Source organism: Myotis brandtii, unplaced genomic scaffold (assembly GCF_000412655.1).
Source record: "Myotis brandtii unplaced genomic scaffold, ASM41265v1 scaffold146, whole genome shotgun sequence".
NCBI classification, from domain to species: Eukaryota; Metazoa; Chordata; class Mammalia; order Chiroptera; family Vespertilionidae; genus Myotis; species Myotis brandtii.
In genome coordinates, this window is record NW_005355247.1 from 332,244 (window position 1) to 351,200 (window position 18,957).

Sequence of the window (18,957 nt, forward strand, 5' to 3'; positions counted from 1 at the left end):
CCCCACCCTCCTGCTGGTCCATAATCCGGTCGTTTCGCAGTTGGTAATAACACTTCATGGCATAACGACCATTGGCATATTACATCTTTATTATATAGGATAAATAATAATACATTAACTCAATAGTTTAAACTTGCACATAACACAACAAATGTATATAAAAACATTAATGCTTGGTGTTTCATTACATCTAAAATATTAGCACGCCATAGCCAAGGCTGCTTTTAAAAATAGAACATGATTAATGTTCTCAATTAAAGACACATGCTGGCTGTTTTTATCCTCTCTCCTCTTTTCTGTTTTCTCTCTTTACTTGCCTATCCAACATAGTCCTTCCTTTATACTGGGCTCCTTCTGTGTTTAATGCTATGTCATGGACCCTACTACACCCAATATCTATTTAAAGAACTCCCTCAACTTATCAGTCTTAACTGAGATCTGTCTTTACATGGAGTACATTGCCAGAACTTTAGTGTCCTATACACCTGGCAGCTACGGGAAATTAGAAGACACACCCTGGGGGTACACGTAGCTCCCGTGGGGACACCCTGGACAGGACTGGTGCTTTTATGGAACCCCTTCATCTGGGATAACAAAGTCCTGTGACTTAGTGTAGCAAGTGGACTCTGGACTCAGTTTCAGCCTCCTTGCTACTGCACAGCTGCAGTCCTGGGATACGGTTTTGTTTGCAATTCTTGGAGTGGATATTAACTCATTTCCTCATGCTATTGGTATCATAGGACTAGGAGTCTGCAAATGAGTGTCAGTCCGTGAACTGTTTGTGGTCTGTCTCCACAAGGACACAAGGACAGGTACTGAAGCAATTATAGCAATCTGACAGAGAAATCTTATGTCTGTGGAACCTACTAATTTTTTAAAAGTGGGTATTTTTTATCTTTTTTCATTTCGTTTCTCTAGTAATTCAATTTTAACTCTATTGTAATTTACAGAGCCATGTGGCCCCATTTTAAGTGTCCATTTAAACAAGTGTTGGCAAATTGTCCACCGATGTAATGCAGAGCAAAATGTAGGATATGCTCATCAACTCTCACATTTTTCTTGTGCTCCGTCTTTGTTTTTGCTGAGTGGTACTTCCACTGCGTATTCTGCATTTGTTTATACAGTCACCTGTTGAAAGACATTTGTTTACATTTGGGGGCCATTATGAATAAAACTACTATAAGTATTCATGTTCAGGTCTTGCAGTGGATTTATGTTTTATTTCTCTTAGGTCAATGCCTAGGATTAGAACTGCTAGGTTGTGACAAAAATGTGTTAAACTATTTCAAAGTAGTGTGCTATTTTACATTTTCACCAGCTATTTGCCTGATGTTCATTTGTCACCACCAACACTTAGCGTGGCGAGACTTTTAGCTTTCAGCAGTTATAATGGGTAGTGATACTGAATTGTGATTTTATTTCCTGATGACTAATAATGCTGAACTTTTTATATGCTTATTGGCTATTTTATATATTTTTGGAAGTGTCTGATCTTTTGGCCATGTTATTGCATTTTCTTGTTAAGAAAAGGGTTCCATATATATTTTGTCTATTTACCTCCCATTTGCCCTCTCTTCCACCTCCACCCCATGCCCCTGCCACAATTACACTATTGTGTACGTCCATGAGTTTTTTTTCTTGTATTTTTAAAATAAGAACTTTGCAAAACATATGCATTGCAAGTATTTGTTCCAAAACCATGTTTCACTTTAAAGTTTCAAAAAACAAAGGTTTTTAAAAATGCTGTAGTGTATTTTACTGCTATCTCTGGACTTCGCTTTTTTGTCTTATCTAAAAAAAACTTTGCTACCCGACACTCATGAAAATGTTCTTGTTTTACTTCTGTAAGTTTTAGAGTTTTTCCTTTTTAGGTTGATGATCCATTTTTTTATCCATCTTATTTTTATATGTCATATGAGGTAAGGATTGAGGTTCATTTTTCTCCATAAATATATCCAGTTGTTCTAACATTGAAGACTATCCTTTAGCCCTGGCCAGTTTGGCGCGATGGATAGAGCATCGGCCTGTGGACTGAAGGGTCCCAGGTTCGATTCTGGTCAAGGGGAAGTGCCCGGGTTGCGGGCTTGGTCCCCAGTGGGGGCCGTGCAGAAGGCAGCCAATCAGTGACTCTCTCATCATTGATGTTTCTATCTCTTCCTCCCTCTCCCTTCCTCTCTTAAATCAATAAAGACTTTTTTTTTTAAAAAAAAAGACTATCCTTTAAACTATTGAATTGTCTACCTTTATTTCAATACCACATCTTAGTTACTTTAGCTTTAAATAGCAAAGCTTTATATAGTGTAAATTCTCTAATTTTTCTTTTCCAAATTGTTTTGGCTATTCTGGGTCACTTGAATTCACACATAAATTTGACACATAAATTGTTTACAAGAAAGACTGCCAGAATTTTTACTTGAATTCCATTATTTATACATCAACTTAGGGATAATTAACATTTATAAAAGTGAGTCTTCCAATTCACAATTATGGTATATCTCCATCCACTTAGATTTTCTTTCATTTCTTACCAATTTCTGTGGTTTTTATTGTACAAGTCTTGTACAAATTTTGTTATATTTGTCCCTAAGTATTTCATGTTTTCTAATTGTACTGTGATAGCTTTTACATTTCAATTACCAATTATATGTTGCTAGCATGTAGAAACAAAACTGAATTGTCTATTGACCGTGGACCTTACCTTACTCACTTAACAATTCTAGTAGTTTATCTATTTTTTAGGATTTTCAATGTTTGTCTCCTGCAAAGAGTTTAATTTCTTACAGTATGCATACTTTTTCTACTTATTTCATAGGTTGGATCTTCAGTACAGTATTAAATAGAAATGGTGACAGCAGATATCTTGTTGCCTTCCCCAAATCTTAGGAGAAAAACAAACCATTGTGTATGTTAACTGTAGGTTTTTCAGATACTCCCTGTCAAGTTCCCTTCTAATTCTGGTTTGCTCAGTTTTTATCATAAATGGATACTGAATTTTATTTTACACATTTTCTGCACCTATTCAGATGAATGACCATGTCTCCCCACCCCATGTTGTTAATTTGGTCAATTACATTTTTTTTTTTAAAAATTCTAGTGATTCATATTTAAAAACAAATTTGTGGTAAAATACACATAACATACAATTACCATTTTAACCATGCTTAAGTGTACCTACCCATTAGTATCATTAAGTACATTTATTACTGTGCAACCAATCTCCACAACTTTTTCACCTTGCATAATTGAAACTCTGTATCCATTAAACAACTCCCCATTTCCTTCTGCCCCTTTTAATTCAATTTTTTAAAAAATATATATTTTTATTGACTTCAGAGAGGAGGGGAGAGGGATAGATAGAAACATCAATGATGAGAGAGAATCATTGATCAGCTGCCTCCTGCAGAGCCCTACTAGGTAGGGATCGAGCCCGCAACCGGAGCATGTGCCCTTGACCAGAATTGAACCCAGGACTCTTCAGTCCGCAGACTGACACTCTGTCCACTGAGCCAACCCAGTTAGGGCTCATTTTTTTTTATTTTACAAAAATTTCAGTCTGTGACCAGTTGGAAATAAAAAGGTTGTCCTTCACCTCAGAAAGCTTTATATGCCATGTTCTAAGTCAGGCAGCTTACTAGTAATAAAAAGAAAACATCTTTTTATTTTAAATCTTTATTGTTGAAAATATTACATATGTCCCCTTTTTCCCATTGACCCCTTATAGCCCACCCCACCCCCCTGCCCAGGCCTTCATCACACTATTGTCTGTGTCCATGGGTTATGCATAAGAAAGCATTTTAAACATGTTCTTGACTTGCAAATTCAGGTTTAAAGTCCCACCAAAAATATATATATATATTATCAGTGTTTGGGGAGAACAAATATACATCACTTCAAACTAGGTAAAATTAGACTGTGTTTTTAAAGCAACTTATTTCACTCAGACTGATTTCTTTTTCAGGTATGCCGAAGTCTTGACGACTGCTTGGCCATAAACAAGAGCACAAGCCATTTGCTCCTGTCCTCTTTGATTCCTCTACACTTCAGTCCTGGCTGAAGCATCCTGCTGTCACTCAGCCAACATGGACAAGTGATTTTTTTAAGCATTTTAAACATGTTCTTAATTTCAAATTCAGGTTTAAAGTCCCACCAAAAATATATATATATATATATTATCAGTGTTTGGGGAGAACAAATATACATCACTTCAAACTAGGTAAAATTAGACTGTGTTTTTAAAGCAACTTATTTCACTCAGACTGATTTCTTTTTCAGGTATGCCGAAGTCTTGACGACTGCTTGGCCATAAACAAGAGCACAAGCCATTTGCTCCTGTCCTCTTTGATTCCTCTACACTTCAGTCCTGGCTGAAGCATCCTGCTGTCACTCAGCCAACATGGACAAGTGATTTTTTTTTAATAAAAAAAAAAATAGACTTCACTAAGAATTTCTAGTTTAATAATCATTGGCTTGCCTTTTGACATACTCAGTCTTAACATTTCTTCAGTTACTCTACAACGGTTTGGCTTTGTGGATGGGGTTTCATTCATGCATGCATGCATTCATTCATTAATTCATTTTAAAGACTAAACTCTATCACTCAATTTTAGTTCATGAGATCTGTTCTTCACAAATTGAGGGTTTTAAAGTATGTGAGAATGATATATACATCAGGTGTGAACTGTCATATTTTCATCCAACCAAATATCCCTATAACTTGAGACTGTTTGCAGGAATAAAACTTCTAACACAGAAATATAATGTATAATAGTTTTATTTTTCTCATTTTACTATTTTTACATTTTATGCACAAATATTTTTATCTGAGTAAAAATAGAAAATAACTGTTTTATGTAAAATTACAAAAAAAATAAAAACCACAAAGAAATACATAATTGTTATTATGACAGTATAAGTGTCTTTATTTAAAGAGTAAAAATGTATGCAAAAATCCTCCTCCCTTTTACAAAAAATTGAGAATTTTTTTTTTTCTGGCAGCAAGTGAAACATCACTAAATATCAATATTTTTACACTTCCTAGATATGAAGACATTTAGTCAGTCACAGGTTGTTTTGCAATTATGAATTTAAAAACATTTTTGTGCTATTTTAAAGATACACTAGTTCTTTTTAAAGGCAGTAGCATAAAATGATGAATATGGAAAATAGCAGACCTTGCTGTAAATATCTGGAGGTACAAATCTTTAAAGAAATATCATACTTGAGTTTCACCATTCGTCAGGGGAGAAAAACAACTAAACAAATTTTCCTAATTAACTGACATAGACTGATACAAAATGAATATAATTAGTTGATTCATGTGAAGATCAACCACACAGAGCAATTCTGCCTAATTTGATTTTCTGATGCCAACACAAATCTCTAAACTTCAGGCTAGCTCTATACCTATAAAGTTGGCTCAGTGAGAACCTCATGTGGAAAACAAGTTTTAAAACGAAAGTGAACATTTCATTATTCTTGTACTTAAGGTATAATTTTATCTTTCTTCCTTTAAATATTTTGTAAATTCTCCTATGAAAAATTCATACATAAAAACATAACAAAGAATGAATAGTGTGAATTATATTTTCTTGCATAATCTTTCAATATGGGAAAAGTCTACCTGACTTTCTGTAACCTCAACAAGGACAGTGAAAATCGTTTACCGTAACTTGACACAAAGTAACAGAAATTTCTTGAATCAATTGGGGGAACTACCTATGTTATGGTGCATAAAATGATAAGAGGCAAAGGAGAAAAAAGAAAAGGGCGTGATCATGTATGAGAAATGTCTCTGTTCAAATTATAATGAGCAATAAAAACTTATAGAAAAAAATGGAGAATGTGTTATTGTTTTTAAGCATCTGAGAAATGCTACAGAAGAAATAATAATTTGAGACTTTAGGGATCTAAAAGAAATGTGAGTGTTCCTTGCTTTAAAAAAATAAAAAATGTATACACACACACCTATAACTGAGATATAAAGGAAGTCTGCCATCCTGGCTAAAAGGTTAACATAATGTCACCTTAAAAACATTTCAAAAGTCAAGTATTTTAAGCTCTTGAAAATATATCAGAATAGTGTAATTTTTTTAGAACTATAAGGGATTTGTCAATTCCCTAGGTTAGTGGTCGGCAAACTCATTAGTCAACAGAGCCAAATATCAACAGTACAATGATTTAAATTTCTTTTGAGAGCCAAATTTTTTAAACTTAAACTACATAGGTAGGTACATTGTTATTAACTTAAATAGGGTACTCCTAAGGCTTAGGAAGAGCCACACTCAAGGGGCCAAAGAGCAGCATGTGGCTCTCGAGCCGCAGTTTGCCAACCACGACCCTAGGCCATAAATGGATGGTATGAAACCTTATTTTTAGCTATTGGTTATCTGAAAGTAGAGCTTTTGTTATTATTTCTTATTGCTAGTCTACTCAGATATTTTTGCAACCACTGCACCCAATATATACTAATAATTTGTCAGTCAATTTTGTGTGTGTTTATAAAATGGTAACAGTGGGACGTTACAAACTTTATTTTTTTTTAGGTGTGTACTGCAGAGTCTTAAAGGACTTAATACAGTCATATAAATGGACCGACATTATACTTTGTAGCCCTATAGCACAGCACTGAAAATTATGATTTGAGGTTATCAGACAAGGAGATCATAGACCTCTCCTCTCCTCCTTGTTCCTAAGAGCCCTGTCTCCTGTGGTTCATTCCAAATGCTATTTCGTATATTGATGGCAGCAACTGCTAGCAATGCCATGTTGCCTACCTTACCATGGCCCTTTCCTCCTGGTTAGTCAAAAGCATTAACCAACCCTTATAAAGCTGTTTAGAGGGATGAATTTAAAGTAAATGATGAGGGAGAAGGTGCATAAAGTAATATTTGAGAATAAATCTTCTGCTATAAGAGGATTAGGAGTTATTTGCCAGTATCTCACATGAGGATTTGTACATAATACCTTAAAACAAACAACAAAACAAAAGATAGCAAAGAGAGCGAGCAAGCAAACAAAAAAGATACATATTTCTAGCCACTTCTGCTTAGTGTTAGCTTTGTGGTAAGTAAAGAGTTTCATATATAAAAGAATTATTTAATTTTTTAAGATTAAAAAAATGAGTTATTACCTTTTGAAATATCTTTCCTTCTGAATATTATGTCTTCATATATGTGTATACCTGTATTTATAGGAAATGGTAAAGTGGACATGTATACAGATATCTGTATACTCAGATATGTAAATATTCAAAAGGAGAAAATTAAGTAAATGGACAATTTTGCTTTAAGAGAAAACTGCCTGTACTGGAGGTAAAATTTTCTTTTTAAACTATTTGCAAATAATTTCCTAATATCTTGAAAGGTGAAGTACTGATGACTGATTTAAAGTCTTCATTTCATCAGAAACACAATGACCATGTAAGTAAGCTGCTCTGCATAATAAATCAGCATGAAAGAGTAATTTAAAAAAAGAGAGAGAGAGAGAGAGAGAGAAGCCAAACCAATTTTCTGGCTGAGGTATACCTTCTCGGTTTTTTAGATCTCTGACAGGAAAAACAGAGATCATTTCAAAATTTTTGTAATAGTTGGTTTATTAGATTCAATGCCTCTCTTAGAATAATTTAAATTCTTGACCTGACATTATGAATCTATACAGAAACCTGAGCCAGATTTAAACCTGGGTCTCCCTCTTCAGCACTGCTCTTCTGCCAGTTGACTTCTTTGTCCTTTGCTTGCAAATATATAAATTACTTTAATAACTTGATACTATTAGTTTAGTAATTTATTAATATTATACTTTTATTTGATATGACTATTTTAGCTCTGCCTGATTAGATGAAACAGGCACACATGCTTTAGCTGTTAAAGTCCCATTTTCTGGTTTTATGTAAAGCAACATCTAAAGCAGCAGAGAGGGTAAACAGTTATACTTTCAAAAATAGTTAAGCCAGACTGTTTCCTGAAGATACTTCATTTATTTTTCATCCTCAGATGCTGCTGGCTATTTTTGGTAGGGCTAGACATTAATACTGACCAGTTTAGCTTTCCTGACTGTTAACAAACTACCCACAATGAACCTGCCTTCATACTGAAGCCATTGTGGTGATCCTGTAACATATTCTAAAATATATGCTCAAAGTAAAAAGATCCAAATTCACAAGAGTATGAAATATTTATAAAAAAAATCATGCATTAGACTGTACAGTCCAGAAATAAAGGAAGATTCAAATTCAGTAATAAAGGTGAGAGCAATGCGTGCTCTCAGAGTTAAGAAAGACCTTGAAATCCCAGCAGATCCTGGGCTCAGTTATCCTTTTCTGCTTGCAGAGAAGCTGCAGCCAGGGCTACTGCTGTGACAGGCTGGGCGATTCCATGGAGCTGCATCTTTGCAAGTTTCTTCTGTTCACACTCTGTGACCAAACGGTTCAACTCTGCCGCACTGTATCCAATAAGAGTCTTCAAGTCACAGACAAACTTGTACACAAATCTCTTGCCCTGAACTTTACAAATCATGTCTCCATCATAATAATACCTTTAAAAAGAGAAAAACACATCAGTACTATATAAAAAAGAGAGTTTGGGCTTTGCACAGTATTTCATACTCTTCCATACGCAGAAGACTAAGAGAATACTGCATCTATCATAACAGAAATTAACATGGAAGTTATATAGAAATATTTAATGTTACTATGCAAGGAAACTTCAAAACATTACTTACTAAAATTTCAATGCTCAGCACTCCAAAACTTTACATACTACATTTTCAAAGCATGTTTTCCACAATTAGGATAAAACACTGATTTAAAAGGAAACATTATTAAATAAAACAAAAAAGTTTGGGAGCAGTAACAGAACCTATGGACAGGGGCTTAGAATCAGAATGCTGAGATTTGAAATCTAGCATCTTTTCTTATAATTTCCTTTGTGACCAGAAGAAAGCCACATTTTCTCTAAGCTTTTATTCCTCTTCTATAAAATAAGATTTTAAACAGTACTTACCCTCATAGAACTGTTGAAGATTAAAAGGATTACCTTTGCAAAGTGCCTAAGCATACAATAACTAGCACATAATCCTCTATAAAATATAAGCTATGTTAACAATTAAGAATCCATATAATGTGAAGAAATTTTTAATATATTCTATGGATTGTTGGAATGTCCACACTTCTTTCCTGTCTTGTACAAAACCCTATATTGTGTAACCATGCCTTCAGTTAATATGTAAAGACTTTCCTTTCTGCGAAATTCACCAAACCCAATAGGGAACCTCAAAAGAATAAGTAAAAAAGAAAAAAAGTATAAGTAAACAGGATAGAAGAAACAACACAGAAAAACGGGAAGTACATCATTAAGAAACAATGCTTCAAAGCCTTGGGGAAATCACTCCAGAACAGTGATTTTCAACCCTTTTCATCTCATGGAACACATAAATTACTAAAATTCTGAGGCACACCAAAAAGTACGTTTTACCATTATGACAAAAAAAAGTTATAATTTTGATTCAGTCACACCAAACGGCTATTGTGTTGGCTGTTGTCATTTTTTATTTGACAATCTAAGGGAAAAGAGGTCAGTGCCCCTGACTAAATAGGTATAGCATAAAAATTCTTGCGGCACACTGGTTGAAAACCACTGCTCTAGAAGTCTAGTTTATTGCTGCTTTCTATGGAGATGGAAATAGAACAGAATTTATATTTAACTCGGAAAACAGACTTTATTTACCACTATGCCCTGCCAATTCCAATTCCAATAAAGGAGGGTTGGGGGGGGGGGCGTCCTAAGTGAATACTTGTGGGCCGGCAGACTGTGAAGCCTTTGTGTTAAAATTATACTGACTATTTACACCCATTTGACAAAAGTTGTTAGTAAATTACAAAAGGAACATTTGCAAAAGTACCAATGGTATAAACTACCATATTTAGCAGGATTTTATTATAAAAGTCACTCCATTTAATTGAGTCCATTAATGAAATGACTGACCTAAACACAGGAAATCATGTCATCTTTCCCTAAATGCAGAAGAGCAAAAACAGAATAGTCATGTTCACTTCCCCCCGGTAAGATATATAACATTGGCTATAATCTTGTGTTTCCTTTTGTGTCAATTACGTTAATACATAATTTAGATCTCAGTCTACAAACCACCAAATGCTTGGCATCCAGTTTAAAATGCTACTGGCATTTCAATTTCTTAAGGAAATCCTATATAATAAAAGCATAGTATGCAAATTGTCCCCTCAACCGGGAGGTCATCCGAAAGTTCAATCAGGGGATGGGGCCGGCAGCTGGAAGCCGCTAGGGACCCTACCAGTGTACGAATTTTGTGCACTGGGCCTCTAGTTTCTACATAATATGTAAGGCTGTACAAGCAGACACCATAGAAAAAAGGAAAATGAAGAAGGGAAGTGGTTTTATATTTCAAAGAGAAAAATTAAGTTGGTATAGTCTTAAGTTTCTTGGCAAGAGGTGATAAAAAATTTATACACAAGTTTTAATTTTACTTAATACTTCCTTCAATCTAGTAGATAAATTACACAACCACCACCAATTCATTCCATTTGTCCCCTCTCTAAAATGAGGAAAGTTGAAAGGTACACAATCCCTGAATTTTCATGGTCATGATTTATTTCCTCCCTCTTTAAAAAAAAATATTTTTTTAACCTTTTAAATTGTGAAATATACTACACAAACAAAAAGGACAAAAAAGTGAACTCAGTGATTACAAATTGCACATTCACCTGTTAAATATGACTCAGGTCAGGAAACAACACTGCCAGCACCCCCGAATCCCCTCCATGGCTCCTCCCAATCATCACTTCCCCCACCCCAAAGGTAAACACAATCCTGTTTCATGATAGTAATCTCAGTGCTTTTATTTATAGTCTTACCACTCAAAAATGTGATCGGGAATTGAACCATGATCCTGGTTCACAGGTCGACGCTTAAACATTGAGCCATGCCGACTGGGCCAAAAATGCATCCTAAATGCTGTAACTTAGTTTTTCTGCTTTTTGCACTTTACTATCTAAATGCATTCATATAGGATATGAACGGGTCTGGATTTGGGGGGGGGGTGGGGGATCCGAATTCTTTCACTGAAGATTGTATTATGAGGTTTAGTATCAGTGCTTGTAGCAACAACAGTTCATTTTCATGGGTACACAGTATATTCTCTTGTATACCACTATTTATTTATTCACTCTACTGTTGACAGATACAGGCATCATGATCATAATCTCTCACTATGAAACTCATACACAATATCCAAGGGAAATGTGAAGTAGCAACATAAATGATATTTAGAAATACAGAAGTAAATTGCAGAACTACTTTACTACATTCACTCTTCAAAAATAATTTTTTTAAAAGACACAATTCTATGATATTCCTATATATACTACTTCCCAGATACTTAAAAACACACACTGAATTTCCATCATTGTAGCAAACATAATTTCTTATAGCAATTACATCAAAAAAATTTTATACTACTTAGGGGAAATTATAAGTAATTTTATTCCATTTCAATTCTATCAACGTAAAGGTTGGATATTCAGATTTAGGCAGATTGTAGGGGGAGAAAAAAACAGGAAAACAGGCCACCATTTTGCATCCAATTATAAAAAGACAACATTTTGCATATTTGCTCAAGTTTACACTCAACGCACCTATGCAAATGACAGCATCTTTATCTGTTATGTAAATAATAGAAACCTCAAAGATTAAATATGTTGGTTTTAAACAGAGTAGTATATGCTTTTAAATCAGACGAAAACAAGTAACTTTTCCCTATTAGGCTACCAGCAGATTACGGGACAGGCCTGGAGTGGAATGACACTCAAAATATTGAAAGGTAAGAACTGCCAGCCAAGAATAATCTATTTAACAGTTAACCTTCAGATATAAAGAAGAAACCAAGGCGTTCCCTGATAAACAAAAGCAAATAATCTTAGAATAATCTGTAAAAAAACCCTCTTATGTACCTCAAAATTATTACTAAAAATCTTTTTAAGAAGCCATTTTTAACATAAGTATGAAAAATTTCAGCATATATATATAAAACATCTTATGAACAAGTCAAGGATTTTAACACCATTACATCACAATGTTCACACCTAGAGGAAGGAGCCATTTTTTAGAAAAGCTTGATATTTAAAAAGTAATAAATCTTACCTTAATGCACGACTGAGTTTCTCATAGTTCATTGTAGGTTTATTTTTACGTTGTCCCCATTTTTGTGCAACCAGTTCAGGCTGATTTAGTTTAAACTCGCCTTCATCACCAACCCAAGAAATGCAGTCTCGAGCATCCTTGTCAGTAAGAAGTTCTAGCAAAAACTGCCACAGTTGAATCTGGCCATTATTTCCTAAATTGACAGGGACAAGCATTGACCAAAGTGCTATGAATTAAAAGAGGGCAAAAGGCAACAAACAGGCTCTCTGGTTTTTAGCTCAACCATGCTAAAAGCACAGTTTTTTCCAAAAACTGTCTAAGCACTGCCAGAGAAATAGGCCATACTCAGATTTTCACATCCTATATAATAAAAAGCCTAATATGCTAAGTGTCCGACCATTCGTTTGATCAGTCACTATGCTATGCACTGACCACCAGAGGGGCAGAAGCTCCGACAGGTAGGTTAGCTTGCTGCTGGGGTCCGGCCAATCGCCCTGGAGCCCTTCCACGGTCCCTCCATGGCCCCAATCATGCACCAATGGGGTCCCTCAGCCTAGCCTGCGCCCTCTTGCAATCCGGGGCCCCTTGAGAGGTGTCAGAGAGCCGGTTTCTGCCCAATCCCTGCAGGCCAGGCTGAGGGACCCCATGGGTGCACAAATCCATGCACTGGGCCTCTAGTAGTGAAATAAAACAAAATATACATAATTTGATAAATATTATAAATACCAGACGAGAATGCAAAAATACCTGTTCTGTTCCCAGGTGAACTTCTATCTTCTCCTGAAATCCTTGGAGCTCTTTGTACTTTAGCTGCCTTTGCACTGCTGTTTATACCTTTAATGGTAGTTGGTGTTGCAGACTGAACTGATGCTGGAATAATTTGGACAGCTGCAAATAAAGACAAGGGAAAAAACTGTTTCCACTTCTAATACAAGCAGGAAAAAAACTACTGAAAGACATAAAATGCAATTAAGTTTAACGAATGCCCCTCTAATTACATCAACAAAAGGCCTCATTTCAAAAAACCTTAATCCATAAGTTTTAAACAAAGTTACAAAAAAAGTTCCAAGGATAAGGTATGATGTTTGTTTGCATTACGGTTCATGAATCTCAACTTAGTAAGAGTTGGTCTTATTTTTTAAATAACTTAGTGATGTATATACAGTCTTAAAATATTTGTTCATTAAAACTGGTTTATCAAATGCTGGAGAAAATGTGGACAAATGAGGACTCACATTCCACTACTGATGAGAGTATAAACTTATACCACCACTTTGAGGAAAAAACTGGTAATACCTAGTAAGCTTGAAAAGGTAGAAACTTGATGATACTACAATCAGAGAATCTCATGTATATTCTGACAAATGCTTATTCAGTGATGTTGACAAAGTTGAATATACAGCAGTGGAAATGAATGAAATCAAGCAGTAAGTATCAACCTGGCTAAGTCTCATACCTTTACCCAAAAAGTTTAAATGTGCAAAACAATGCTATAAAGTATTTATGGTTACATAATTGGTAAAAATCTACATAGAACGATAAACATCCACTTCAGGATAGTCATTTAAAATGGGATCTACAGCTGGTAAAGTTTAGATTTTACATATAAAGATTTAGTTTTTAATAGGTATGGTGTTATGGTATATAGATGGTGGTTATCGTTTATTTTTTCTTTGTATATCTAAAATACTTCATAAATATTTAGTTTGTTCTTTTTTTTTACTACCTCACAGTACTGAATAAAGGAAACATTTCTTATTGATAAATGGGCCGTATATTATGGGCATGAATACTCACGTTGATCAATAGTAACTATCTCGTTCATCTGTTGTTCCTGGCTTGCCAATACATCTGAAGAACACAAATAATTTGTTTTCATTTAAAACCAGAATGTAAACCCCAATCCAGTAAAATTGAACTTAATAAATTTGATCCTTTTATAAGAAACTCCACAATTACAAGGAAAACCAAACAAACAAAAAAGCAAAACATTAAACAATTGAAACTTACTGGCATGATAACTTTAAAAAATATTTGATAATCACTTTATAACGAACAGATATTTTTAAGAGAAGTAGCAGGGAAAGCTTCAATTTCTTTTAGAGTTCATTATTCAGAGAGTAATTTCTAATGTAAATATCTATATCTAAATCTATTTATCTATCTATATAAAACCATGTAAAACATGAAAATCTTCATTATCAGATCAGAAAAGAGACTATATACCACATTGAAATTATTTATATATATACTCTTCAAAAAGGCTCCCTCAAGATGATCTGAGAAATCTTCATAATTTAATAATTTGTTCTAATATCCACTTTTTAATAACACTGCTTTAATTTGATAATGCTTTAAAGACAGATACATTTTCAATAAAACTGTAAATGTCCTAAATGTCACAACTGAACTAGATAATTTAACATGTCTACAAATATAGCTCCCAACATAAGAGTACATTGTAAACGGCCCTAACATAACCCATTAGAGAACCATTCGTTACTCATCTATTGCTATTCCTTACTCAGATGCTATTCTTTACCTCTCGAACAAGAGGAATGCTTCCCAATCTCTATTACTTTAGCCTATTTACTGCCCATTATTGTTCCGAAGCTTCTGTCTTGAAATTGAATTGTACCCACCAGCAATCATATGTGTACTGACAGTGAGTTCTGAGACCTGGGCTCCCAACACAGTTCTACTTAGGGCACCATGCCAGGACCCAGTTCCAGACACACAGAGCTGGAAAGGGCTGGGGAACTAAAAAGAAGTCTGAATCCCACCTGTCAGATGGAAGTTTTCTTTGGGGGTCCTGAGTTTGGGAGTTTAAACAACGACATGGAACTAGCCTAGGAGAGATCTGGATTCTGATCTGAGCACTCGCTCACTGGATGTGTGACTTTGGTTAAGTTATTCAACTAACTTGAACATTAATTCATGTTTAAATGAGATATCCTCAACCTACCATGAGGTTGTCCTGAGGATTAAAAGCAAATATTTTCAGGAACGTAGTGCCTGAAACATAGTTAATTTTTCAGTAAACTGAAGATGCTACCGCTTTATCCAGATTCCTAGTTTTGAGTATTTTCCCCAAGAACTGCTGTCTGCCTTGAAGAAAAATCCATGCCTTATGTTTGTGGCAGATTTCCCCCTCACCCCCAAATTTTATAAAAGTACCTTGAAGAGGTAAAAGGTGCTACTGAAATGGAAACTGTTCTATTTGTGACTATAAATGAACAAAGGTGCCCTAGCCTAAAAAGGCAAAAGAGAGAGTCACCATTACATAGCACAGGCATGACCAACCGATAAGATTAGCCTCTAAGCCCTAATTCTCAGAAAGAGTTTCATCTTTTTCCTGGGATCTCTCAAAACCGAAGGCACAACATGGACAGAGAGAGGTTTTTGAAAGTTTATAATAAGACCATATAGGCACTCTGTGATTTGCAGCCTTAATACAGAGATTAAATAAGATAATACATATAAAACTCTTACCACAGCCTTATCCAGTTAATAAATGTTAAGTATTATTGCTATTATCAATAAAATAAGCAATTATGATAACAAAGGTAAAAAAATAAAATTAAACCTAAGTTACAATGTAAATAGATAATAACTCCAATTCATACATTTTCGAAGAAGCTCCAGATGACTCCAGAGAATTTCTCCCCGAGGGACCCGTTGAAAAAAATCTTCTTGGTTGAGACTACATAATTCTCGTCCTGAAATGTTGAGTGTGCTGAGGTCTATATCAGTCATGCTGAATTCCTTCATGACCCAAACTACCCAATGTAAGACTTGGTCTGTAGACCACTGTATAGGATCTAAAAAGAAAAAATATTACCATTAGCCTACTTTCATCTTAGATATTATATACATTTACAGTTAACTTGTCAACACACACACACACACACACACACACACACACACACACACAATCCAAACAGCCTTTTTCTCCCAAGTAAGTAAATAAACAGTATATAAAGTAAAAAGATTTTTATGCTACATTTTCTTGGTAGCTATTTTTCAATTTCTTAATCTAAATTTTTGATGGATTCCCATGGTTATACATCATTTAGTCTGAAATTTTATCAAGAAAAACAAAATGCTAAATTGCTCTCCAGTGGGCCAACTGGAATAATATATGTGATTATGGATTAAGATATCCAAGTTTAAAAAATTGTCCTGTAGCAGTGTAGGATTTGGTGCACTGAAAAAAAAAAAGGGGGCGGGGGGAGTTTCTAAGGAGCTAACTTATCCAAAATGTGAACCAAGTACTCATTCCTCCCTTCCACTTCTTGTAAAAAGCTGGCAGCTCTGCATTTTCCCTTATGGTGGCACTTACCATATAACATGCTAACTGCCTCTTTACTTAGCTTTCTTCCCCTATAATTCATTAAGGTCTTAAATACAAGGACTGTGTCATGTGAACCATTCTATCTTCAAAACTTACAGTGCCTTGTGCATACATTTGTTGAATTTACAAAAGGTGAATCCAAGTAATTTCATGTCCTCATCACTTTTTATTGATTAAATTCACAAATGAAAAAATGGCCAACACATATAAATATTTCATTGTTGTATCCCTGGGACCTAACAGCATTCTACCCAGAGAGGTTTAATAAATACTAGCTGAATTAATTTTGGTATAGATATTGATGCATGGAGATGATCAATCCAAATGATAGTGGTTATATGCCATCAAGATGCATGCTATTCAATATGAAAATAAGTGATAAAAATAACATTTAGGTACTTATCAAGAGCCAATTTATAGTAAAATGAACATAATCAATATAAGAATACAGGACTAATAACCACAGAATTGATTATTTTGATTTTTCACAAAGAAGTTAAGGAAGGAGGATTCTGAGAAGATAGCAGCAGTTTTAAATTTCTCTGAATTTAAAAAAAAAAATCACTAAAAGCAACTAGAGCCCTAACCGGTTTGGCTCAGTGGATAGAGCGTCGGCCTGCGGACTGAAAGGTCCCAGGTTCAATTCCGGCCAAGGGCATGTACCTTGGTTGCGGGCACATCCCCAGTAGGAGGTGTGCAGGAGGCAGCTGATCGAAGTTCCTCTCTCATCAATGTTTCTAACTCTCTATCTCTCTCCCTTCCTCTCTGTGAAAAATCAATAAAATATATTTAAAAAATAAATAAATAAAAATAAAAGCAACTAGAGAGCAAAACAAAAAATCCATTAATATTTACAATAAAACCAGGAGATAAGTTATCCCTTGGACCCCAAAATACATGCAAGGTGAAGGCAAAGCAGTAATAGGCACAAGCCCTCCATAGTACCAGCATCTGTGCAGGAGAATGCACAGGGAGAAGCAAAGAGACATCTCACATTATCCATTGTGAGTGCAGGAAAGCCTGAACACCGTCAGGAAGTATTCATTAAAAGCACAACAGGCCAAGGTGAAAGGAGCAACTCAAAGTAGTTTTGCCCAGTCCAACAGCAGCGAATACAAAGGTCTGTGGTAAGGTTTAAGGGGCTAGAGCAGTGTAACACCTGTGACTTTTTCAAACTGAGCCAAAATCACTTCTAGAGATTGGCCACAAAGGAGAAACTGGTGGGAGAGGAATTCAAACTGAGTACAAGAAAAAGGAAAGAGCAGGACCAGGTAATAAAAGTGGAGTAAGGAAACAGACAGAAATTGAGAAACAAGTGGCTCTATATTTGAATACTACTTAAAAATAAGAGAGGAGGGGGTGCAGAAGGTTAGAAAAACTATGCTAGACCATTCTTCTCTTTAAGAGAGCACCCTAGCTAATTACGCTCAGTGGATAGAGTGTCGGCCGATGGACTGAAGGGTCCCGGGTTTGATTCCAGTCAAGGACATATACCTTGGTTGCAGGCTCAATCCCCAGCCGAGGTTGGGGTGTGCAGAAGGCAACCAATTGATGTGTCTCTCTCACACTGATGTTTCTCTGTCTCTCCCCCTCCCTCCCACTCTCTCTCTTAAAAAAAAAAATCAATGGAAAAATATACTCAGGTGAGGATTAACAAAAGTCTATGAAAGCTCATTTTAGATAAAAGGAAACAAAAAAGTACCAAGATCTAAAAAGTTAGGAGAAAATAGAAATAGTCTGATTTGTTTTCTGAAATAACTAGAGGCCTTGTGCACAAAATTCGTGGGGCGGCGGCAGGGATTCCCTCAGCCCAGCCTGTGCCCTTTCACAGTCTGGGAGCCCCCGGGAAATGTCCGACTGTGGGGAGCGGGCCTAAGCTGCAGTCGGACATCCTTAGTGTTACTGCAGAGGCGGGCTGTTGCACTCACTAGCCATCAGCCCAGCTTGTGGCTGAGCGGTGCTCCCCCTGTGGGAGCGCACTGGTCACCAGGGGGCAGCTCCTGCATTGAGCATCTGCCCCCTGGTGGTCAATGCGTATCATAGAGATCAGTTGTTCTGCCATTTGGTCAATTTGCATACTACCCTTTTATTATATAGGATATCAGTACTTCTGGTTTGACATTACTAATTGGCTATGCTTGCTTCTTTTCTCAAAGACTCCTGTAAATGATAGTAAAAGACTTTTTAAGAGATGAAAACTCATAGGAATATAGCTGAGAAATATCAGAAATGATTTGGGAGATTTCCACAAATTTTTTGAAGACAATAAGCAGAGTGAAAAGCCAGCAAAGTAGGAAAAGCTATAACCTAAAAGATCTATCAAGGAGAATAACAATTAAGTGAAAGTATTCCTGCCTACAGAACCCCTACTGGCTCAGGTCATGGTGGTTCCAATTGGCAGGAGAGGTTTAAGTGAAACATGTGGAGACT

General features: G+C 35.6%; 1 protein-coding gene across 6 annotated transcripts in view; it reads right to left on the reverse strand.

The window, feature by feature from the left end:
• Window positions 1–4,892: 4,892 nt before the first annotated feature.
• The window catches only part of GABPA (GA binding protein transcription factor, alpha subunit 60kDa), a 32,814-nt gene continuing 18,749 nt past the window's right edge, over window positions 4,893–18,957 (reverse strand). For 4 of the 6 annotated variants that reach the window (XM_005861208.2, XM_005861209.2, XM_014535573.1 and 1 more), the window contains exons 6-10: window positions 15,800–15,994; window positions 13,971–14,024; window positions 12,921–13,061; window positions 12,174–12,366; window positions 6,907–8,532 (exon numbers count right to left, since the gene is read on the reverse strand). In XM_005861208.2, coding sequence (XP_005861270.1) covers window positions 8,304–8,532; window positions 12,174–12,366; window positions 12,921–13,061; window positions 13,971–14,024; window positions 15,800–15,994 — 812 coding nt within the window. In that variant the 3' untranslated portion in view covers window positions 6,907–8,303. Of the gene's footprint in view, window positions 5,821–6,906; window positions 8,533–12,173; window positions 12,367–12,920; window positions 13,062–13,970; window positions 14,025–15,799; window positions 15,995–18,957 lie in introns of those variants that run through there. The other 2 variants (XM_014535575.1, XM_014535572.1) reach the window with 2 other exon arrangements.